The sequence below is a fragment of the Prionailurus bengalensis genome, chromosome E1, assembly GCF_016509475.1.
Source record: "Prionailurus bengalensis isolate Pbe53 chromosome E1, Fcat_Pben_1.1_paternal_pri, whole genome shotgun sequence".
In the NCBI taxonomy this organism is placed as follows: Eukaryota; Metazoa; Chordata; class Mammalia; order Carnivora; family Felidae; genus Prionailurus; species Prionailurus bengalensis.
In genome coordinates, this window is record NC_057347.1 from 60,383,683 (window position 1) to 60,407,830 (window position 24,148).

Below are 24,148 nucleotides of genomic sequence, written 5' to 3' on the forward strand. Positions count from 1 at the left end.
TGTTTTTTGCTCAGAACCGGATAACAGTAAGTGATTGTTAAAAAAAAGTTTCACCTATGGTTTCTGTTTGGTGCATGTTGAATTCCATGTTAATTAATGGCATGATTCAGATCTGAAGGGACGCACTAAAACCTTAGGATGAAGCGGTTGTTTTATTGATTTTTCCAGGTGCCTCTGTCATTCCTGGCTTTACGTATTTTACCTGTTTATTTTTAGGTTCCTATGTATTTACGTTGGTTCTATATTTTTGTTCTATCGTTGCTTTTACCAACACTACTATTCTGTCAGAAAATAGGACCAGTAACTCCAGCTTTCTTTTGGTTTGCGCTTGCTTTTTATGTTTTCCACCCTCTTATTTCCAGCCTATTGATGTGTCTTTGTTTAAAGCGTTTTGTCTAATGGACCACCTATTGTTGAATTTTTTCTTTTAAACCCAGTTTGACACTGTCTTTTAACTGGTGAGTTTGACCCATTTACACTTATTGTGAAAATATTTATTGTATGATTATTGCAGTTGTGATTCCTGTTATTAGGACTAATTGTACTTAACTGTTAAATCAGTACATTTTGTCACCTCATTTCATATTTTCCATTCACTGTGTAGTCTTTTGCATTTATTATTTTTTTTCTTTTCCTGTTTCCACTGGGCAGCTCTTTCTGCTGGTTTTTGTAGTATGTTCTGTTTGGGTTCTTACTGTGGCTGCCCTTGGACCCCTTCCTAGTCATTTTTCGGATTGATTTCTTAACCTTATCTTGGTCTGTGTCTTCCTTCTGACCAGATAGATGTCTCAGCATTTTCTCCCCCTCCCCCTCTCCGTTGTGCTGGTGTTATCTAGAATTTTAGTTCTAGATTGTTATGTAGATTGCAGGTTGTATGTTTCTTTAGTCATTGTTTTCTGGCAAAAGTAAACTCTGTCGTTATTGGTGTCTTTTTCTCCTGTAATGTCTCCTATGTTTGGGTCTGCTTTATTTGAACACTGCCTCCAAGAGTGATTTCAAACTCTTATGTACCCCAGAATATCTTTATTACACCCTTACACTGAGATGATAACTTAATGTTTCAAGTACAAAGTCATTCTCTTTCAGTAGTTAATACTTAAGTATTATTCCACTGTCTTCTGGGTTTTTTTTTTTTTTTTTAGTGCTTACTCATTTTTTGTGTGTGAGAGAGAGACAGAGAGAGAGTGGGGAGGGGCAGAGAGGGAGACACAGAATTGGAAGCAGGCTCCAGGCTCCAAGCTGTCAGCACAGAGCCTGATGTGGGGCTCGAACTCGCGAACCATGAGATCATGACCTGAGCCAAACTCGGACGCTTAACCGACCAAGCCACCCAGGCGGCCCTCCCTTGCCTTCTTGAATGCGGAGTTGTCTCTGGGAAATCTGACGCCACCTGAAATTTGAGATTTCTCTCTCGCCCCCGGAATGCGTGGGTGCGAGCTCGCCTTCTCTGCCCTCCCTCTGCTGGTGGGCCGTCTGCTGCCCCTTTACTGAGAGTCTCACATGATGGGGTTTGGGGGTGATGGTGGGCTTCAGAGCCTACGGCCAAAAAAGAATTCTTGAAGACGTCTTCGGTGCAAAAAGGTGATTTTATTAGAGCACGGGGACAGGGCCCGTGGCAGAAAGAGCTGCACAGGGGTTGTGAAGACCGAGTGATTATATACTACGGAGTTCAGGAGGTAGAGTCAAAAGGGGGGCCTCCAGAAGGACTGCGATGTGCTAAAGAAGATGCCTAAGACACCTGAGGCCTTGCTATTGTCAGGCTGAGGTTTTCCCTCCAGGAAGGCATTAGCATTAGACCGTAGGAGGTTCTTGGAGAAACGGGTATTTGCCTCCAGCGTCAACGGGCTGCAGGTTACAAAGAAATGTAATTTCACCTGCCATTTCCTTCTTGCCTTCGTTCCCCACATCTGTGGAGGGGAAGGTGATGTTGGGGCTCCAGGAAACTGAGTCTACAGGTTTCTGGAGATTGGGTTATTGGTAAGATTGCCTTTTTCTTGTAATATATGAAGATACTTGTAGACTGATGGAGACTCATGGCCTGCGACTGTGATCTCTATCAGTTAACCATTGGTTTTCTGTCCTTTCCTTTGTCCTTGGGCAGCTGGGAGTGCCTGAGGACTGTCACACACATCCCCTGAGGGCAAGGGGGGTGGGGGTTGCTAGCTTCTACTTTGTCCTCAGCCTGCCCCACACTCCCTCGTCATCACACAGTCTGCCTCTGGGGCTCTCACTGTCCTGTCTCCCTTTCTCAGGCCTTCCTTGAAGAAGTTTCTCCTCCACCACCCTTATCTCTGAGGGTTCCCTTACTTCTCTTCTCCTTTGGGGAGATTTCCTCTGTCAGATCTCCCCTCCCTCTCCTGCCGCTTGTTTCCTCTGGTATCACTGGGTCAATGATTATGGTATTATTCCTGACCTTCCTGAGTGGATGACTTGATGACTGTCCTCCAAGGGTGTCTGTTACTCTAGCCTTGACTCTGGTGTGCTTGGCCCTGTCCCGAGAGGTGTGGACAAGGCCCAGTTGGCCGGCTGTCCCCTGAGGATGTGAGGTATCAGGCCATGGGTCTTGAGGGGGCCAAGTCTGGTCCAGGGTTGTGGGGCCTGTTGCATCCACACGACTCCTGAAACAATGCTACAGGTACCAGTGACAGTCACAACAAAGTTTATTACAATGAGAGGCAAGGCCAACAGATCGGGACCGACACTCTTGACCAGAGTGCGGTCTGGAACAGCCGGGGTACAGAGTTTTTATAGCCGACCACATCGTCTTATCATCACCTGGAGATAGAACAAAGAAATAGTTCCCAGATGGGGGTGGAAACAGTTCAGACATGCCCTTGCCCCAATCCAATCAAACACTAAACCAGTTGATTTTCCTTAAACTTTTGTTCCCTTGATTGATAGGACAAGGCTGTTATCTTAATCTACAGTGTTAAAACAAAGCTGTTATTTCTTCAGGCTACAGGTTAGCCCTACACTACAATTTAACCCTTACAGGGCCAGCCAACCTGGAGTGTGGAGGGGTGAGGCCCCGGACAGGCTGAGACCCCACCCCTCAAGACCCTCTTCCTGCCATGCCCATCACCGCCCTCCGGCTGCCCTCCCTGGCTAGCCCCTGCGTTGGGAACTAGGCTCTCTGGGGAGCATGAGTGGCCATCCTCTGGCTTCGAAGGCCAGCGTGGGACGGAGTCGACACCCTGTGGTGCCTGTTCTCGCTGCTCCCCACTGCCCCCAGCAGTGGCCTGGGGGTGGGAGCTGCAGTGTTGCCTCTTGCCTCCAGGCCTCCGCCTCCGTGATCTGAGCTTCTGTGGTCTGAGCCCACACCTGCGTGGCGGACAGAGCACTTGCTCTGCAGAGGCCCGTTCTGAGGGTTTACTGTGGCGTTCGGTTCTCGTGGCACCTCACCACACGGGGCGGTCCTTGTCCCCATTTTATGGGTGAGGAATTTGAAGCCCGAGAGGTTCAGGCACAGAGGTAGACAGTGGGGAACCAGGACTTGGGTAGTGCTCTGGTTATTTGTCATGAGAGGAATAAACCAGGCATATCATGTTTAAGTATCTATCATCTATCTATCTATCGGCTATCTACTTATCTATCATCTATCACTTATCTATTATCTATCATCTACTTATCTATCATCTATCTATCATTTATCTATCTATCTATCTATCTATCATCTATCTATCATCTCTCTACTTATCTATCATCTATCATCTATCTATCTATCATCTATCTACTTATCTATCATCTATCTATCTATCTATCATCTGTATTTCACAACATGCCTGGCACACAGGAATGCTTGGGAAGGACTGGGGGAGTGGGTGACACGGAAGAGGAACTCAGCTCTGCCCTGCAATCGCCATGGTCTGGAGGGTGGACAGAGAAGCAGCCGGTCATGGGACAATCATGAGGAGGGTGGGGGATGTGGGAACATGGCCCTGAGCACAGAGGGGAGTCACCAGGAGGGGTTCTTGCCAGGAGGACGGTGGGGCTGTGACTCAGGCACAGCCTCTGATTGCTGGGGTGAGGTCAGGCTGAGATCTCCTCAGGTGACAAGGGCCTCCGGAGGCTGGCTGGAGGTGATGATTTCCACCTCCAGGAAGTTGCTTCTGAAGGGTGGGGAGCAGGGAAAGGGTGCAGGCGCCTGGGAGCTGCAGGGGTGGGGGGCAGTGGGAAGCATGTCCAGCCTGGCCTGGACACCACAGAGTCCAGCTCTGGAAGAGAGCATGGACCCCGCTCCCCTCACTTACAGAGGGGACACTGAGGCCCAGGAGGGTGGGACTTGCCGAGTGGTCAGGAGTGGGGACGACCAAGAGACACCTGTTGTATCCCCGGGTCCGTAGGGCAGTCTGCACTTCCTCCGGGGGTCCCTGGGAGGCTGGGACACCAGGACCTGGTGTCTCTTTGCCGGTCTTCCTGACTGCCATCTGCGTCCCAGGGGCAGCTCCCTGGTGGCCTCCAGAAAAATTGCTGAGTTTGTGTCCCAGGCTGCCCGCCCTGGCCCGAGGTGTCCTGGTAACTTCCCACCTGGGGAGCACACGTCCCACCAGCCAAAGACACAATTCTAGAAGCGGGGTTTCCAAGTAAAAGGAACATCATACCTTAATGACGTTTTAAACTTTGCCAACGCAGGGGGTGGCGGGTTAATTTCTGCTGATATTTCATTGATAACTAACAATTTGAATGGTCTCCTATGTTCATCACTCATTTTTGCTCTTTGCTCATTTTTCTCTGAATGTTTGTTTTCTTTCCATTAATTGATAAGGATCTTCATAAATTAAGCATATTAACCTTCATTCGGTAATCTTCCCCCCCCCCCAAGTTTGTAGATGCTTGTCATGTATTTATGTGTGTAGGGTTTTTATAGAGCGAGGTTTTCGACCAGTATAGTCAACTATATCAGTGTTGTGTTTCCAACTCTGATGGGGGTTTGAGGGCACAGGACGGGGTGTGGGGGGAGCAGCACGGTCTGCTGTTTCTCAGCTCAGAGTCTAAGAGGACACGTCACAGTTCGCACCCACACTGGGGGTGCCTTGTTTCCCACCCGAGAGCAAACATAGATACCCAAGTTCCCATCACCCCCCAACACGAGGGCACGTAGGGAAGGGCTCTTAGTTAAGACCCCGAGTCACTGCTGCCGGGCCCCTCCTCCACCCCCACCTCATTGTGTGATGGAGGCAGGTGAGGCCAGGTGAAGGGGGCTGAGGGGGTGGGTGAGGGCCCTGGTTGATCTGCCCCTTCTGCAGCCCACCCAGGGTGACAGGGGCCCCCTTGGGCCTGGAGTGGGGAAGGGCCCCCTTGCTCATGTCCTTCCTCAGGGTGTCACACAGAATCACACGGGCTGCAGAAGTCCCAGAAGGTGTTTGGGGAGGGTGTCAGCCCCTCCTGGGCTGTCAGCTTGTTGAGAATAGATGGAGTCGGGGACGGGGGAGAAGAAGGGCTTTATTTCAGGGGCTGGGCGACCCCTCCCCCTTGCCCCTCTCCCAGGCCCAGGGCCCAAGTCCATCCTGCAGAGGACCCCCCCCTCCCCCCCCGCCGTTTGAAGGCAAGGGCAGAGAGCAGCAGGTCAGAGAGGCTTCCTCCCTGGTGGCCCCGAGGTGCCAGAACCAGCAGAGCAGGGCAGCCCGCAAGGCAGGAAGTAAGCAAGGAAGGCCTCCTGGAGGAGGTGCCGGGAGCCCGACGGCCGCAGGGATCTGCCTGAGCGACCTCGCCGGGTCAGGCGGCCCTCCGCGAGCTGCACCTAGGCAGCCTGGGGGGCCCGCGGGGCTCACTGGTACACGTTGGGGATGGACACCGTGTTCCGGTTGCCATAGGACATGTCCTCGTACACCACGCACGCCGGGTTCTTATCCTTCAGGCGGCAGAGTTTCTTGATCTGAAAGACAAGCCCCTCCTCTCTGTCCGGGGTCCTGCTCGCTCTGGGGCGTCCCCCGTCTCCAGTGCGCACCCCCTTCGGGGGCTGTTTGACTGACCCTGGAGATGCCGCTGGGCTTCCAGGCATGAGGCCAGCCCCCCAGGCCCCTGGAGCTGCCCCAGGCCGGGGGGTGGGGGGGCAGTGGACCTTGCTTCAGAGGCCTGGGGAGGGGGTGCGCTGTCCCAAGGTGTGGACGGGGCAAAGGCGCGCCGGCCGCGAGGAGCTGAGTGACCAGGGCAGAGCTGACCCCTTCCTGGCACCTGGCACCCCTGATGTGCACTTTCACACCTGCCCACGCTGATCTCAACCCGCAGGCTCACACACACACACTGCACGCACACCAGTGCTCACCCGTGTGCACACACACTCACGCGCTCACACGCGTGCCCGCCCGTCTCTCTGAGCCTCTCCCCCCGCCCTCCTCTTACGGCTGTGTTTTCCTCCTGGGCCCACGCCCATCCCTGCTCGTGGTCCCGTTCTTGGCCCACCCCCCACCCCCACCCCCCACCTTGGACCCTGCCGTCTAAGCCCTCGGGCCTCCCAGGGACCCTGGTGGATGGGCTGCAGGGTCCTGGGGTTTCCCTGGGGCTTCTCAGAGGAGCCAGCTGACAGCGACACAGGTGAAAGCCGGGGGTTCACACTGACCTGTGTCCTCCTCAGCACACACGTCGCCCCCAGCGCCAGCCCGACGAAGAAGCAGCCCATCGCCAGGGCCACAGGGAAGGAAAAGCGTATCAGCGGGGCCTCCCGGCTCGTGTCCGCTGCCTCGGGCGGCTTGTCTGAGGAAGGAGTGGAGAGCGGCACTGGGCGGGCGGCGGGCTTCGAGATCGAGAGAGCCTTCGGGGCTCACGGAGGGGCTCTGGGGTGGGGGGATGGGCAACCCGGGGCCTTCCTGGAGGCAGTGGGCTCACGCCGGAAGGAATAACTCACGCCAGCGGGGAAAGGCCCCCAGACGAAGGCAGGGGGGGCCAGGTCTAACCGGCAGGCAGGGGAAGTGGGTCCTGGGGTAGGCACGTCCCCTACCTGTCACCACGACCAAGGTGCCGGGGCCCCAGACCTCGTCCTTTGCGACCGCCTGGCAGGCATAAGCCCCGGTGTCGGCCGGCTGCAGGCGGTGCACGGTGACCGTCAGGTTGTGCTGCCGCCCCGAGAAGACAACGCGTCCCCGAAACTGCTCATCCACCGTGGGCTCCTTCTCGTCTTCGTAGTAAATCACACTGCTAGGCCTCGGCCACCTCTGCTTCAGGTAGACCCCGAACAGGGACCCGCTGGTGGAGCAGGTGATGTCGACGGAGCCCCCCTCGGGGGCAATCGCGTAGGGGGGGTACTGCCGCACCTCTGCAGGAAGGACCCCCTGCTGTCACCGCTGGCCTGGCCAGAAGGGCAGGGACCCTCCTCACTGCAGGGGATGCTGGAGGGACAGAGGTGCCCCCGGGGCAGCCCATGGCTGTCATGTCACCACAGCCAGGCATCTTGCCCCGGAGCAGCTCCGGGCCCCGTGGCTGTCCTCGAGGGCTGAAGGGGCCCCGGGGGGCTGGGCTGCCCGTGACCTCTCCCCACACAGGGGCCCAGGGGACCTTTGGGCCGTGGGCAGCTCTGACCGCATCTCCTGTCCCTACGCCTTCTCCCTCTCTTGACTGACAGTGGAGACAGCAGAGAGACTCTCCCGTCTCCTTCTCTCTTTCCTTTCTGGCTGCCTCAGTTTCCCCATCACTTCCAGGCACCTAGACCTGGTGGCATCTTTGCCTGTCTGTGGGACACCCAGAAATGTCCCCATCTGTGCAGCTGGGGCCCAGCAGGACCAGCTTCCTGGTGCAAACACAAGCCGTTTTGATGTAATCCAAACATCAGTTTCTCAGCAAACTAAATTCTGGAGATTCTTTTTTTTTTCTGAGTCTCCCCACCCTGCCCTGTGTGCCAGATCTTTCCATCCTATTGCAGAACTTTGCACATGTATCTGTTTTAAAAGCAAACTAATAGACAAAATCCTCCCATAACAAAGGCAGCCTTGCTAATTACGAAAAAGAGAATCCCCAAGACATTTAGGTAAAGAAAAAGACCAAAGCCTCGGTGATTCTGCCCCGAGACGGCACCAACAGTGGGGTGGGGGGCTCGGTGGGGAGGTCATGCTCAGCGTCCCCAGACCACCCCCTTCCCAGGAAGGAGCATCCCCAGGTGGGGGGTACTGAGCCCTCTGGGGGCGGGGGGAGCGCAGTGGGAGACGCAGGGAAGGCTTACCTTGGGTGGCCAGGGCCCTGAGCAGGGTGCAGGCCAGCGTAAGGAGCTCAAAGAGCAGTGGGAACTCTGGGGCCATGCTTGCCGCCGCCGTGCCCACCACAGACCCAGCGACAAGGGAAAGGCAGGGCCCCCTCTCTCGGCTCTCTTCCTGTCTGCAGCACCCAACTGCCTGCCACCACCTCTGAGGCACCGCCTCAAAAGCCCCAATGCCAGGCCAGGAGGCTGTGACTGGTGGTCCAGGCATTCTGGGAGGGCTTTCTGGAGGCGGTGCCATGGGCAAGGGGAGGTGCTGAGAGCCGGGCTGGGAGGGGCGGTCCTTACTCCCTTCCCCCTTCGGCACTGTCCTGCTGAGTGCTCGCAGACAACTGGTCACCCACTCCTGTCTCCGCAGGCTCGGGGTTCAGGGCAGGAGCAGGGGAAAGCCAAGGGGGTGCCCTGGGTGGGTTGGGGTTCAGGCTCCAATTGCCCTGGTCACTTTTTTCTTTTTTTTTTAAAGTGTATTTATTTATTTGAGAGAGAGAGAGAGAGAACCTATGTGCAACAGCAGAGGAGGGGAAGAGAGAGGGAGAGAGAATCCCATAGAGAAATCCTTGAAAATACAAGCAGCAAGGAGGAAATGAACACAAAGACCCGGATCCAGAATTTCCTTGTAGGTCTGGCCCCAGTCAAGGCTCCACGCAGGGCCTCCTCCGTGTGGGGCTCTCCGCAGTGAGGGAGGAACCCGAATATTCGCTTCTTTTGAATGTTCTAGGACTTTTTAGTGCCTGAAGACAGGAAGCAGCTTCTTTTAGACTTGTTTTTCTCCACTTAAAAAATGTGTATTTCCCAGGTCATTTCATGGTTTCTCGATTGGTTTGTTTTTTTTATTTTTTTTATTTTTTTTTAAATTTTTTTTTCAACGTTTATTTATTTTTTGGGGGACAGAGAGAGAGCATGAACGGGGGAGGGGCAGAGAGAGAGGGAGACACAGAATCGGAAACAGGCTCCAGGCTCTGAGCCATCAGCCCAGAGCCTGACGCGGGGCTCGAACTCCCGGACCGCGAGATCATGACCTGGCTGAAGTCGGACGCTTAACCGACTGCGCCACCCAGGCGCCCCTCGATTGGTTTGTTTTATTCATCTTAAGGATTGGCGTCATGGGTGTTTTCCAAAGCACTGAACGTGTACTTTAGAAAAAGCCTGTATGTCCCTCTTAAGAACACACTGAATGGAGTCATACAGTTGTGATTAGAAAGACATCTGACATAAAGGGGTTTGGGGTAGGGAAGGGTCAGCAGGGGGGCGGTGGGGGAGGGGCCCTGTGGCTGGGGGGGAGAGAAGGGGGGAGCCATGTGCCACTGCCGAGCCGCCACCTGTCGCCAGCCCCCTAGTGGTGGAGCCCCCTAGTGGTGGAGGCGGGGCTGGCTCCCCACCTCAGGCCTCTATGCCCTCAGCTTGACCCCAGGACTGCCGGCAGGACGGTCCCCCAAAGCTGTTCTTGCTCCTGGTCAAAGACAGGGGTGTGCCCAAGATCAACCTGAGACCCAAAGCGGGGTGCCTCCGAGGCTACAGCAGCCCCTTGTGCACCCGAGGCCGGAAGTACACCCCCAACCCCACCCCACCGGCCCTGATGGGGCAGAGGAGGGAGAGGTCCTCTGAGGTCGAGTGTTCTGGAGCTTGAGATTTTTTCCATCTTTGACCACAGAGTCGGGGAGCCCAGAGAGCTGCCGGGGGCCCAGGTGGAGAAGAGCCTGCGGCTGGGGTGGGGAGCCAGAGAAGCGACCTGGGGCCACCCTCCGCCCGGGGAAGGGAGCTGGCCCCTGGGCCGTAAGGCCGAGCAGGGGTCCTGGGCCAGCAGACAGGGACGGGGGCCTGGGCCTGTCTGCCACCTCTGTGAGGCGCACGGGCTTCTGTCAACCAGATGGGTGTGGGACACGCGGGGCTCCGTTGCTGGGGGGTGAGTTTCGGTGCCGGTGGCCTCAGACCCCCGGGGACTTCAAGTACAGGGGACTGTGCCGTCGGCGCCAGGCTAACACGGTGACCACCAGGATGGCGAGGGCGACGCTGACACTGGTGACCACGAGCACCACCTGGAACTGGCGTCCGGCCCACCCCGGGCACGGCATCTGCGGGCCTGTGGGAGCGGGCGGGGACGTCACTTATTCTCCCGCCAGGAGTGCACCCTCAAGGGGGACACCACCCCTGTAGGCAGGAGGTGGCATGGGTGCCAGGCCCAGAGGGCGGGGACAGCCCCGGGGGACCCGAGGGGGCTCCCCGGGCGCAGGTAAGAACACTTACCGCAGGAAGAGGTGAGGGGTAGGACTCCTGTCTGGTTCAGGCCCTGGGCCTCTGCGCCTGATGCTGTCCCCCCAGCCCCAAGTATCAGATGAGTCCAGGAGGTGCCGGCTGGGCTGGGGGCACCGTTCCCAGCCCCCTCACCGCCCCTGTCCCCAGAGCTCAGGTGGCTGTGATCGGATCCGAGCCGGCTAGGGGTGCGGTGCCCTGCGAACTTTGAGCAACGTGAGGAGACAGAGTGGAACAGGGTTGGGGGGGCAGGGCCGGTGTTGGGAGGGGGGTGGTGGGAGAGGAGGGTCTGGTCTGGCTGGAGAAGCGGAGGGATATGGGGCCCCACCTGCTCCCTGCACAGGGCAGCCCCCCCCACACCGAGCCCCCTTCAGGATCAGGGGCCCAGTGCCTTTGGGGGCAGGGGCTTGTGTTGTTTCACTTTGTTTTGTTGGAACCTTGGCCTGCCCTTCCCGGGCCGCCCCCCCCTCCCCAGCCCCGGGAAGAGAGCCGCTCCTCCCCTGAACTGCCCTCCCAAACAGGAGCACAGCCCTCCTGAAGGGGAGCACAGCCCTCCCAAACAGGAGCACAGCTCACCTAAAACGTTCAGCGTGGTGACTTTAATATTCCTCTGCAGACCTTCGAGATGCCACTTGTAACACCCAGCCTGGGCATCGCTCGCCTTCGGAATCACCAGCTGTGCCACACCTCCGCGGACCTGCAGCTGCCACTCACCCCGGCAGAAGCAGCCTGGGGGCGTCACCCTGAAGAGGGGCTGGGAATCCTCCCCAAGGGCAATCAGGTAGACGGTGACGCCCAAGAAGGGGTTGGAGATGTTGCAGGACATCACGGCCCGCTCACCCCTCGACACGGAAACCACGCCTTCGGTGCAGGAGGGGTTGTCCCAGTCTGTGAGCAGGGGACAGGTCACACGTGGGTCACGGCTGGGCCTCAGGACGTTCCTGACCACCCTCCCTGGGGCCGGTGGGGGGCAGTCAGTGACGGGACAGGGCCCCTGGGGACACGGGAGCCCTGCTGGGGCGGAGGACACATCGAAGAGTGGGAAAACAAGTCAGGGACAAAAAAGGAGGGGAGGGCCATGTGGGTGCTGAGTCACCTGGCCTGAGGCATCCCGTCCTGGCGGGGCAGATTCGGGGGGAGGGGGAGGCAGGTGTCACTGCTCTGCCGACTCACCTGAGTGTTGGGAAGTGGTGGCCCTGTGCAAGGCTGCCTCCGTGTCCCCTGGGGCCCGCCTCGGCGTCCCCAGCTCCTGGGCCAGGAGCGCGCAGTCGGCACACTCCTCTCCACAAGGAAGGTCCCCAGCTCCTGCGGGACACCCGCCCAGCCACGTTGGACCCCCAGCTGCCCCACCCCTGCCGGCGGTGCAACCAGCCCACAATCTGGGGAAGGCTGAGTCCCGGAATGAACTCACTCGTCGCCGGCCTCACCCTGCAATCTGGGTGAACTCTGACCCCGGGGGCCCCAAGTGCCAGCACAGGGCGATGAGCCAGGCCCCCCATCCCGCCACGCCAGTTCCCTCTAGGGACCGGACACACACGGACAGACAGCAGACGGTGACGCGCCGTTAACCGAGTACAACACAGCGTGGCGGGTGCCACGTGTGGGCGTGTGCCCGGGGCCTCAGGTGCCCACGAGAGAGAGGGTGTGTGAGGTGGGAGTTCGTGCGAGGCAGGCACGTTCGGGGCCAGCGGGGTCCTCACAGGCCACGGTCACAGGTGTGTACCTCGTGAGGGCAGCTAAGCCAAGGGAGAGGACGAGGGAGCCAGCAGGAAACCCCCCGTGTCCCAGCGGGGGCTAGTGGGGCCTCCGCAAGCGTGTCCGTGGCGGGAACCCGACTGGAAAACCCCTGCTGTCCCCTCAGTCGTCAGAGTGCTTGCCCCAGAAGGGTTGGAAAATGCTTTCTCTCCATCTTTACAAAACCACCAAAGGGCTGCATAGACACACGCCTGTGATAAACATTCGAACAACTGGAAAGGCCCCCCTCCCCCACCGACAGAGAGGCTGCTGGGTTGGGGGGGAGCCCAGGTTGCAGGAATAATCACCATGCCCACATGGGGGGTTGACTCGAGGACCGTCAGGGGAACAGGGGGCGGCCGGGGACTCTGTTTCACGGGTGTGGGATGTGCCTGGGGCCCGGCATCTTTGACGAGCCCCTTCCGGTGATTTCGCCGCACAGCCCTGACCTAGGGTCGTGGGGTGGGACTCGCTGGGAGGTCCCGCAGGACCCACGGCTCCGAGTCTGCAGGGCCGCCCGTGTCCCGAGAGTCTGCATTTCTAACGAGCTCCCAGGTGGTAACAGAGCTGCTGGCCCAAGGGGGGATCGGGGACCAGAGCTGGGACAGAAAATCCTCACCCCGCTGTCCCTCCTCCGGCCATAGCACTTGCCGCTCACTGAGCAGGGCGCCCTTTCCCTGGAAACTGGACAGGCTCTCGGACATCTGCCCAGTGCTCTGACGGTCGTCACTGGGCGCTGGGGCGGGCAACCACTGTGTGCTGTCCGTGGAGGCGGGGGAGGGCTTGGCTCGTCCCATTACGGCCCAGGGGCGCTCGCCTCGGGGGTAGGTCACCACCCAGGCCTGACGGAGATCTGCTCCCCCCGCCCCTGCCAGGCCCCCCAGGAGACGGGATCCTGAGACTTACTTCCATCCTGAGCACTCAGGGCGGTGGCCGGGAGGATGGGCCAGAGCATCCTGGTAACCAGGAGGAGGAAGGTCAAGGACAGCATGGCAGGCAGCACAGGGAGGCAGGGAACCTCATTGGTTCTTGGGACACTCCCTAGAGGAAGGAAAGACATGAGGTCAGAGGTCTCTCGGGCTGCAGCCTGGCCAGGGACAGACAGGGGTCCCGAGCTCCTTCGGGACCCACTGTGCCCCGATGCCAGAGCCCCTGCCTGAATCTTCTCCATGCAGCCTGCCTTTCTCTGTACCCTTATCACACACGCAGTGCTGGCCACGGTCACACACGCGAGCAACACGGACAAGCCAGGAGGGAAGTCACCGGGAGACAGTCCTGCTGTCACCGTCATAATTATAACAAAATGTGCAAACCTGCCCAATCGTGTCCCTGCGGAAACGGGTGATGCCGTGGAGAGTCCTGAGACGGCTTCCGACGCCCCTGCCCTCCCCACCCTTGTGCTTTCTGTGGCTGGGTGCGGCCGCTTCCTTTTGGGAGCCCCTCAGGGGGCGTGCTCTTGTCAACAAGGGCCCAAGGAGCCCTCCTGTGGGACCGGCACATCCCCATTGGTACGCGGGGCTCACATGTCCCATCATCCCGGTGCCCACGGTGGACACTCCTGGCCTCCATCAAATGTGACCTTTTTCCTGATCAGTTTAAACTGTTTAAAAGTACTTATTTATTTAAAGGTTTTATTTTTGAGTAATCTCTACACCCGACGTGGGGCTCGAACTCACAACCCCAAGATCAAGAGTCACACGGTCCACTGGCCGAGCCAGCCGTGTGCCCCCAGTTAAAAGTATGTTAAGGGCCCGTGGGTGGCTCAGTCGGTGGAGCGTCTGACTTTGGCTCAGGTCATGATCTCACGGCTCCCGGCGTGGGGCTCACTGCTGTCAGTGCAGAGCCCGCTTCGGACTCCCGGTTTCTCTCTCTGCCCCTCTGCCGCTTGCGTTCTGTCTCTCAAAAATGAATAAACGTTAAAAAAAAAAGTATTTTAACATCGCTTGCCAGAGTATTTGTTGACCTTTTGATTAAAAAAAATAGACTTTCTGATTTGTCTTTGAGCGGTTTTAGGGTTACAGAGACATGGGCAGGACACGCAGAGTTCACGTGTTAGTGTCACGTGTACTTTTTACAACCAGTGAGCCAAATACTGTCTCGCACTTTGCGAACTTCAGGGCCCACTCACGTGCTGAGTATGAGGTGGGTCACCCATCGTCATGACCTGTACAGAGCTGTCTCTTGGGGGGGGGACCCTGTCACTGGTGTGCCCATGGGCCCAGGGCTGGCCCGAGCTGGCTTGTCCTCCACAGAGGCAGACAAGGAGAAACAGACAGAAGGCCAGGTTGATGGACGGATGTTCCTTCTCTCTCCATCCACACAGGGTTCTGGGGTCCCGGCCGTGGAGGCTGCTTTCAGGAAACAGGCTTGAGGGATGGGATACAGAAAAGACCACAGCAACCACACGGTTGAATTCAGACCTGCCCGCCAGGCAACCTGCCCCGAAATATCCACAGGCCCCAACTGACCAGTGGACTAGGCACAGTTACCAAAAGAGACAGAATTCCATACGTCACCACACCTCCTCACCTTCTGCCTTTATATTTATTTATTTATTTATTTATTTATTCATTTATTTAGAGAGGGAGGGAGAGAGAGAGAGAGAGAGAGAGAGAGAGAGAGAGAATTCCAAGCAGGCTCCTCGCCGAGTGCAGGACACAGAGCCGGACTCAGGGCTCAATCTCACAACCACAAGATCATGACCGGAGTGGAAATCAAGAGTTGGACGCTTAAGCGACTAAGCCACCCAGGCGCCCCTCACCTTCCCCCTTTAAAAGCAGTCCCTTCCCGCTGCCTGGCGGCAGACAGCCTCTCCTCTGCGGTCCTGCCCTGACCGCTGCTCCCCTGCGGTGTATGCAGGAAACTTCCATCTCCTTCGTTCTGCCTTGAGTGAATTCTTCCCCCCCTTCCCGACCAGCCACCCGCTTCCAGCTGATGTTGCCCACATTTGGGGGCCCATACGGGGAGACTTTGTGCCCCCCACATTTGGGGGAACCTTGCATGAGGAGACTTTGCCGGTCCAGGACTCTCCCTGGATTTCTCAGGATTCTCTCGGGACTTTCCCTGGTGGATGGACTCTAGGTCCTTGGGGAACTGACCACCTGTGGCCGAGGCTACCCCTTGATGAGGATGCGAACCCCCAGAGGAACCAACCGGACCTCCCCCACCTTGCCTAAAAGGGAGAAGGGTTTCCTTTTGCCCTTTGGAGGGAACTTTCCCTTCCTCTCCTGGTTCTTTTAGGCCTTTGGCAGCCTGATCCTAAGACGGCCCAGACAACCGAAGGCCTCAGGGCAGCGGGGGAGGGGGCCCTAAGTGGTCTGAAGGTCTGAGGGCGAACGAGCCGACCTGCCCGGGCCGCGAGGGCAAAGGGCCGCTTCCTCTGCTTTCTCACTCTGTCCCACAGGTCTGTTGCCAAAGTCCAGCACAACTGGCAGCTCGCCCAGGGAGAACCCATGCGCGTCACGGACTCGGTGGGAACTCTTTGCTGACGCTCAGCCGCCACCTGGGCCTGTGCGCACGCCTGTTCCCGGGTCTCTGAGCCGTGCGTCCTCCCCTTGTTTTCCCAACCGGTTCTGGCCGAACGGTGCCCGGGCCTCCCCGTTGCCGGGAGACGCCCCGACAGGCAGTGGTGCACCTCTGCTGTGCCCCCTTCCGAGGTGGGGTGCCTCCAGAAGACTCGCTCGCCTCGTATGGGCCCCGTGCTTCCCGGGTCGGCAGATGCCTTGACCGAAATCACGAGTTGGGGCTCCATTCCCTTTGGCGGGACCCCCCTTCGGAAGAGGCAGCCAGTCTTTCCTGCCGTGGGACCCCCTCTCTTTCTTCGGACTCACCCTCGGGCCGTGTTCTTAAAGACGGGAACACATCTGACCCCAACGTCTGGGGGAGAAACATCTCATCGTTTTGCTCCCTGGCCTCAGTACAAACTCCCAGATGAAGAGGTGCGGCCCCTCCACGGAGCTCCTTCTTATAATGCTATTTTCCAGCTTGTCCTCCTTTGCCAGAACTCCTCCAAATGGTTGGAAGTCCCATACATGCCTTCACGGCACTGTCCCCAAACTCCGACCTCCACAAAAACCGTAGAATGTGTCTCGCTTGCCTTCTTGGCCCCAAATCAGCTCCTCCTCCCACCCTCCCTGTCAAGGGGTGAAGACCACCCCCTTCAGATTTCCCCACCGGTGCCCCAGGTAAAAACTGACAAGGGGGAGCAAACTGGTTGACTTTTAAGTGGACGCAGGTGGAACTCAGTTCAGTATTTAAACTAATTTTGTTGGTTTAATTAAGATAGAGCATGTCTTTAGAGTTATCAGCATTAAATATGAAACTTTTATTCTACCAAGGTTTACTTGGGTCAAGTACGTCTATGCTATCTCCAACACAATTTGTCAGCAAAAAGATGACCGAAAATGATGATTAATTTTGTCTGTCTCAAAGTTTTCATGGGTAATTGTGTTTTTTGTTTGGTTTTGTTTTTTTTGTTTTTAATTTTTTTTAATGCTTATTTATTTTTGAGAGAGAGAGAGAGCATGAGCATGAGCAGGGGAGGGGCAGAGAGAGAGGGAGACACAGAATCCGAAGCAAGCTCCAGGCTCTGAGCTGTCAGCCCAGAGCCCGAGGCGGGGCTTGAACCCACGAACCGCGAGATCATGACCTGAGCCAAAGTCAGACACTCAACCAACTGAGCGACCCAGGTGCCCCCATGGGTAACTGTTAAGATAACTTTCAAAGTCTTTGGCAGTCTGAACGTTTTCAAGTTTTGTTTGGATGCTAAATTGGGTTGAATTCATTGGACATCTAGGTCTTTTCCAAATAGGACAAAGTGCGAAAGCATTGATTACTGAACAGAAGATTTATCTGCTTTTGACTTATTGCAAAGAAACTAAGGATATTCGGGTCTGTTGGAAAACATGCTTTGTGCTTAAATGTATCCATAAATTTGTCATCTGAGGAATTCTGGTATAACAGTTCACAATTGGTTGCTATTTAGTTTTCACTGGAGACTAAGGTTTCTAAGAGTGCAGAATTCTGCTAAATGTAATTAAGACTCACGGAAACAAGGGAAACAACTCTGTATGTAGGAAAGTAGGAGCCATGTAAGAAAGATCTAAGGAATGGAAATACATTTTTGTTGAAGGTAAAAGGTAATTTTGTCCTAAATGAGACCGGTTGTTTGGAGGGAAACGTCTTGGGACAAAATCTGAATACGGAAGAAAAGTTGTAGAAGGTTCATGAAGGGAAATCCTTGGAAAGGAATTTTATGTGTGGTCAGGATGGACCAAGGTTGAAATGAATGGATTTTAAAACTCCACTGCTATTCTGCTTTCTGGTGAAAAGACCAAGTTTCCTTGGATTGTTGGTCTGTTCTTGACAACAAAATGTAAACAACATTGTTTTCTCTTTATCTGCCCGGAAAACCAAAGTTTCTAGTTTTGTCTTTATCAGGTCTTTGCTGATCTGTAATCCTATTTAGCCTTGTTTGGCATTTTATGTTCTGGTAGAAGGTCATCACTTGATATTCTGATTATTGAAATGTTATGTGTCACAGAAATAACTGACTTTTCTCATGAGTTACATCATGATGAACCTCATATCAGATGGTTAACAATGTCCATTTCTGAGTGTTGTCTTTTACAGCTGTTGTTCTGATGCTCTTACAAAACACATTTCGTCTTCAAGGAGATTCATAAAAAGGGCTTTTGACAAACACAGGTAGTCAATATCTTTCATGAAACTTGAACGGGGTTAAGAGTTTCCAGAACTGGGGCGCCTGGGTGGCGCAGTCGGTTAAGCGTCCGACTTCAGCCAGGTCACGATCTCGCGGTCCGTGAGTTCGAGCCCCGCGTCGGGCTCTGGGCTGATGGCTCAGAGCCTGGAGCCTGTTTCCGATTCTGTGTCTCCCTCTCTCTCTGCCCCTCCCCCGTTCATGCTCTGTCTCTCTCTGTCCCAAAAATAAATAAACATTGAAAAAAAATTAAAAAAAAAAAAAAAAAAAAAAGAGTTTCCAGAACTAAAAAGCCGCATTCAAACGGAATAAGAATTAGAAATATGGGACTAAATGAGCTGAAGAAGATGATTATGGTTTTCTGACCCTTATTGGAAACATTGCTGGTTCTCTAATGTTTGTTCTTCTAGATTAAAGGAACTTTCTCCTAAGATACTTATGACTTACAGAAAGGTGATAAAGTATTCATTTGTGAACAGACTGAGGCATTTAACTTTTCTGTCTACCTGAACCCTCTGAAACTCAGAAACTCTCAGTGAGCATTCTTTCTTCCTTGGCACTTATAATCTTTGCAGAGGTTTGAGAAGATTCTGGTCTCCTTGTGACAGGACACCACTGGGAACACTGGCTGTTTTACCAAGGCTTTGACTGGAACGTCATATTTGAGAGTGACATTCATAGACTCACATATGACCAAAGAGCTCTAAGGAACTAAGGTGGGCTTTATGAAACATGGAGCCATCAAGCCCCTTGGAAATGTTGGCCAGACGCCTGCTGACACAGTTCCCAGCAGCCTCGCCAGCTGAGTAAAGAAGGTCACTCCTGGAAGGTGCAGGAACCTCAGGATACTTTGGGGACCTCGTGGAGAGGAATCTGCCCAAATCTTCAGGGATTGCAGGCAGGTCTGATGGCAAGTATTTGGCTTGGCTTCTGGCCTGGAGAGGCTACCAAGAGTTCAATCTAGACTCCTTATGAAAGGTTCCGGCAAAGCAGGTTTTAAGAGATCTATACGATCAACCCCTATTCTTGCTGAGCTTATGTAAACGATTAGACCCAGTTTGTTAAAACTGGACTTGTTTTTCTAATGAATCCGTCTCCCGCAGGACAGAAAGCCACTCAGGCCGTCCGGACAGGGCCCCATCAGGCTCTCCTGACCACCCCGTCAGCGGTAACATTCCACGGCTTCTCCCCACGGGCCCATCTTCCCAGAATCAAGACGGCCTTGGCCCCAGACGAGGAAGAGCTCCTGCCAGGTCCAGCCCGGAGCTGGGTGGAGATCTCTGCCTCTTCACACCTGAGCCTCGAGGCCCATGAATCTGGCCCACTGCCAATCCTCATTCCCTGGCAGTCAGTCATCCTGTGATATTATCTCAGAAAACTCCCCGAATGCTTTCATCTCGAAACTCTCACGACTTCTCCCTCCCAATTCCAAGACTTCATTCTCGACCTTTTCTTCAGGGTGACCTCTCTGAATTTTGCTGGGTCAGAAATCGGAACTTACCTGGAGCCGCTCCCCCCTTGATGTCCTGCTCTCACAAGACAATCCTCACCCCTTCTGGGACCGTGTAACACCAGGATGGTTTTCCTGGAAACAAATCTGTTCATGGCTTCTTTCCTTCTTAGGACTCCTAATTACTGGTCCCCCTCTCGTCAGTCTCTTTGTGAAACTGGTCTCTTCTAGAATCCAGCAATTCCATATACGAACATATAGTTCAACAGCCCACACCATCGGAGGGTCCCCTCCCCCACATCCCACGGGCCTGGCCGCCTAACCGCCCATCAGCACATCATATAACACCACGCTCTGGTCTATAACTGCGCCAACCCCTGACGCGGAGACAAGTGTAGGTGGGGACATCTCTCTGCCCCTTGCTCAGCAGGAAGAAGCGGCTGAGGATGCGACGGCCACCCATGTGCAAAGATCTGTCACTGCCGATGTGTCTGGAGGGAATGTGGAGGTCGCTTTCAGGAAAGAGCCTTGAGGGGTGGGATGCAGAAAGGGCCGTGGCGACTGCCTGGCTGAATTCAGACCTACCCGCCAGGCGACCCCCCCGAAACATCCACAGGCCCTAACTGACCGACGGGCTACTTACAGCCAGACACAGTTACCGAAAGAGGGAGAATCCCGTGTGTCACCACGCCTCCTCATCTTCCCCTTTTAAAAGCGGCCCCCTCCCACCGCCTGGCGCCTGGCGGCAGACAGGCCTCACTCTGCAGTCCTGCCCTGCCTGCCGCTCCCCTGCGGCGTATTCACTAAACCTCCATCTCCTTCGTTCCGCCTCCGGTGAATTCTTTCCACCCGCTTCCGCCGACCCACCTTTGCGGACCCCCACTGCGTTCAGAACCGCACTGGGGTGGGTCCCGTCGAGTGCGATGTGTCGGCAACAACAAAGCCCCCTGCCCTTAAGTCCCGGCGCTCTGGTCTCCCGTGAGCAGGAGCCCGTGCCAAGCCCAGAGCGGCCTCTGTGAGGACACGGACCCCGAGTCTCCTGGACGGAGGGTTTTGGCTAATGTGCTGTAGGGGCCTGGCATCTTATGAATGTTCTGGTAGCCATGTTCCTAAGTTTCACAAATTAGAGGCAACCGCCCAACACCCAACGGGCAGTGTCCTGTCCGTGGCGGGCATTGGTTTAACGTAACAGCGTTCAGGGCCCAGAACTGCCCGTGGTCCTCGCACACCGTTCTCACCTCCGGTGCAGGCCGTGCCAGAAGGCTCACACCCGGCTCTGACCTGGACCTTGACCCTGATCTGCACCTTCAGCCCCACGTTCTGCGTCCCCTTCCCCAGCCCCCGGGCATCGCTCCCTGGCTCTTTGATGCACTGTTTTGCCCCTCTGTGCATCCCTCACACGTAGAGAAGCTTTATTTCCGTGCTTTCTGACGGTTCAACAGGCTACGGTTTCTGGTGGCTGGGCCCCAGCCCCGGGACAGTAGGGGTGTGGCTCCCTGGGAGCCGGGTCCTGCAGGCCTCACCAGGAGAGGTCCCTTTCCAGGCGGCCTGGGTGCGGGCTGGTGCTGCCTCTCTGGCTACCTGCGTGTGATTTTTCCAAACTTATTTCCAGCTTGACTTCCGTGGCAAGAAGGGCTTCTCTTCAAGTCATTACACACACACCACGTTGGAAAGCAAGGGCAAGTGGCAGAGAGAAGGTGAGGAAGAAAGAACCCCTGAAAGACTCGCCCCGGGAGGAGCCGTGGTGTCTCCGAGCCCATCATCCGCGTGTGCTCTCGTGCGTGTACGAGCACACACACACACGACTTCGCGTAGGCGGAATCCTGTCGGGGGAGATCCTCCCTCATAGACGGCCCCGGCCCCGGCCCTCCCTCCCCGACCCCCCTCTCACTGTGGGGACCGGGTGAATGGCGGCCCCCAAAAGTCACGTCCGCCCACAACCTGTGAACGTGACCTCGTTTGGATATAGGGTCTCTGCAGAGCTAATTGCGTAGGATGAGAGCACACTGGAGTCGGGTGAGCTCTGAATCCAGTATGATTCGTGTCCTCAGAAGATGAGGAAAATCTGGACAGACAGAGACACGCAGGGAGAACACAGCAGGACGACGGGGGCAGAGACGAGTGTAGCCACTGGCCCAGGAACTCCCGAGCCACCAGAAGCTGGAAGAGACCAGGAAGGATCCTCGACCGGAGCCCAGGAGGGAGTGTGGGTTTTGGGTTTCCGATCTCCAGCACTGTGAGAAAATAAACTTGTGTTGTCTCGAACCCCCAGTTCGTAGTCCTTTGTTACTGATGAGGGAAACGAAGACAAGAGGAAGGTGGCCAGAATTAAATCTCCTTACAGCCACCGATCCCTGAGACACACAGCGTGTGCCCTTGCTCCAGAAGCTCGAGGCTGCCCTAGTGCCTTAACGTTTATGTTTCATTAAACACTAACAGTAACCTTAACAGTAGCCCCGCAAGGTCCCGAAAGCCTTGCTCCAAATTCTTGGAGGACAGACGCTATCCCTACCCACCCCCCACCCCCCCGCCCCACCCCGATTAAAAACTGTAGAATCAGTCACTCCTCACAACCCAATGCAGCTCTTTCTGTCCACGGGTCCTGTCCCCGTGCTTCAGTAAAACCACCTTTTTGCACCAAAGATGTCTCAAGAATTCTTTCTTAGCCATTCGCTCTCGAACCCCAAACTTCCACGCTTCATAATTTCACCATCACGGTCGCCCCAGGACACTCCCACTGTCCCCTGCCCCAAGCCCGCAGCCGCACACGCCCTGCTTTCTCCTGATCCCGACAATCCTGCACAAACCAGGGTGCGGGGGGAGCGTGTGGGGCCATGTCCATTACTCTGCATCTGGGTCTCACCCAGCAGGGCCCTTTGGGGAGGCCTCGGCTCACGCTCCCCCAGGCCCCCGCGCTGGATTTCAGGGCTCTGTGAGGCACACCCCCCGCCCCACCCCCGCTGGGGCCCCTGCTGCCGGGACCACCCCAGCCCGGCTCCGCTCTGGGTTTCCGTGGTGCCCCCACCTTAGCAAACTCTGCCCATCTTCCTTGGGGTCTTCTCTTTATGCGTTTGCAAGACTTGTGTTTTAAGGAAACAAACTGTCATCTGTGAGGCAAAGGTGCTCCTGCTCGATTATTTCTCCCTTGGTTATTTCTGGAATAACGGGACGCCACACGTTTATGTCATTCTGTCCTTTCCTTGAAAGCTTCGAGGTTTCATTTACAAAGTGTTGTCTGGGGGCGCCTGGGTGGCTCAGTCAGTTAAGCGTCTGATTTCGGCTCAGGTCATGATCTCACGGTTCGTGGGTTCGAGCCCCACATCGGGCTCTGTGCTGGCAGCTCGGAGCCTGGAGCCTGCTTCGGATTCTGTGTCTCCCTCTCTCTCTGCCTCTTCCCTATTCACGCTCTTGCTCTCAAAAATAAATAAACGTTAAAAAAAATTTAAGTGTTATCTGTTTGAAGTGTCCTCTTACAGAGGCTTCCCAGGTGGGGGGAATCCATGGATGGCTAAACTGGACTGACCTCCATGTTTGAATCATGAATCATCTCAAAGCCATTTTGCAAGTGACACGTGACTGGGTCCAACTCTGCTTTCTTGCAGGACAGTGGGCTGTGCCCGAGGCGTCCATTGAGGGGCACACCCGTCTTCTCCATCCAGCATCTGCCTTCGGGCCACGACGCTTCCAACCCACAAGTTTCTGGGTGCTTTGTCAGCTGATGTCACGCTGGGAGGCGGTTTCTGTCCTGCTCTCTCTGTATTTTTCCTTACGGGTCTGTCCCCCACAAGTCCATTAGCATAACGTGATCAGCTGTCTTCTTGGAACTAGAATTTGTTGATGGGTGCATAAGGGTGGCCGTCCCAAACCTGCCCGAATCTGCTCTGCATAATGTGACAGACGTGGAGATTTCACCACCGGAAACTATCCAGGGGCAGTCCTTTCTTGGTTTTGCTGCCCGTCAGCAGTCAGCAATCGTGGTGATCAGGCTAGAACAGCTCATTACCATCACACGTTGCTTGTGTGAATGGAAGGTTTTATAAAGAGGTGTCGAAACTTCGCATGCTGGGGCTTTTTCCAGGCACCTCAGATAAGATCTGCGAAAGTTTTTCCCAAGTATTTTTTTTTTTAACGTTTATTTACTTTTGGGAGAGACAAAGAGAGCGTGAGCGAGGGAGGGGCAGAGTGGGAGACACAGAATGGGAAGCAGGCTCCAGGCTCTGAGCTGTCGGCACAGAGCCCACTCTGTGGGCTCCATGATCTGTGAGATCAGGACCTGAGCTGACAACTTTACCGCCTGAGCCCCCCCAGGCGGCCCCCTAGTAATTTTACAAAATAACTTTTCTTGAATTGCAGAACACAAATTTTCCTTCTTTTTCCTTCCCCTCCACCCGACATGGATTTTCTTAAATTAGGAGACACAAAATCGTGCCCAATGGCCCATGGGCGTGCTTGCTGGTCCCGGTGGTCTGTCCGGGTCCCCTAGCCAGAGCCCTCTGTGTCTCCCGAGGGAGACCTCTGCCTGGGTCCTGTCTGATCCCTGACACCAGGCTGCGCCACAGGGAGCCAGCAGAAGAGTCACCCCGTGTTGTGTGGCCTCTGGCCCAAGCTTGCAGGAAGCCTCAGGCCCCCAGGGTTTCCATCTTTACAGTCTGTGGAGACTGGGCTTCCCTCCCAGTGGCCTCCAGACTATCCCCTGGCCTCAGGGGACACCACGTTTGCCTCTCGGCCATCGGTGGACCCACACGGCTCTCTGCTGCCACTAGCTGACGTCAGCATGGGCTTTAGTGCCCACCCTTCCCTGGTGCTCCTT

At 55.7% G+C, this 24,148-nt stretch overlaps 2 protein-coding genes across 2 annotated transcripts in view; both read right to left on the minus strand.

Annotated features, from left to right (window-relative positions):
- Positions 1 to 5,426: 5,426 nt before the first annotated feature.
- Positions 5,427 to 9,016, minus strand: CD7 (CD7 molecule). Its single transcript, XM_043585462.1, has 4 exons — positions 8,153 to 9,016; positions 6,938 to 7,252; positions 6,560 to 6,693; positions 5,427 to 5,875 (listed from the first exon to the last, which is right to left on the minus strand). The coding sequence occupies exons 1-4, from the start codon at positions 8,424 to 8,426 to the stop codon at positions 5,768 to 5,770; spliced, it is 831 nt and encodes a 276-aa protein (XP_043441397.1). The 5' UTR covers positions 8,427 to 9,016; the 3' UTR covers positions 5,427 to 5,767.
- Positions 9,017 to 9,249: 233 nt separating this feature from the next.
- SECTM1 (secreted and transmembrane 1) overlaps positions 9,250 to 24,148 on the minus strand; it is a 29,537-nt gene continuing 14,638 nt past the window's right edge. The window contains exons 4-8 of the mRNA XM_043582657.1: positions 13,076 to 13,210; positions 11,609 to 11,740; positions 11,012 to 11,323; positions 10,430 to 10,492; positions 9,250 to 10,265 (exon numbers count right to left, since the gene is read on the minus strand). Of these exons, the coding sequence (XP_043438592.1) occupies positions 10,111 to 10,265; positions 10,430 to 10,492; positions 11,012 to 11,323; positions 11,609 to 11,740; positions 13,076 to 13,210 (797 nt within the window). The 3' untranslated portion in view covers positions 9,250 to 10,110. The remainder of the gene's footprint in view (positions 10,266 to 10,429; positions 10,493 to 11,011; positions 11,324 to 11,608; positions 11,741 to 13,075; positions 13,211 to 24,148) is intronic.

Coding starts and splice junctions, on each gene's coding strand:
- CD7 (XM_043585462.1), bottom strand. CDS start 8,426: ATGGCACCGCCTCCAGAAAGCCCTCCCAGAATGCCTGGACCACCAGTC. Junction 6,694..6,937: donor CACCTTGGTCGTGGTGACAG/GTAGGGGACGTG, acceptor CTCCTTCCTCAG/ACAAGCCGCCCGAGGCAGCG. Junction 5,876..6,559: donor GTGTGCTGAGGAGGACACAG/GTCAGTGTGAAC, acceptor CTTGTCTTTCAG/ATCAAGAAACTCTGCCGCCT.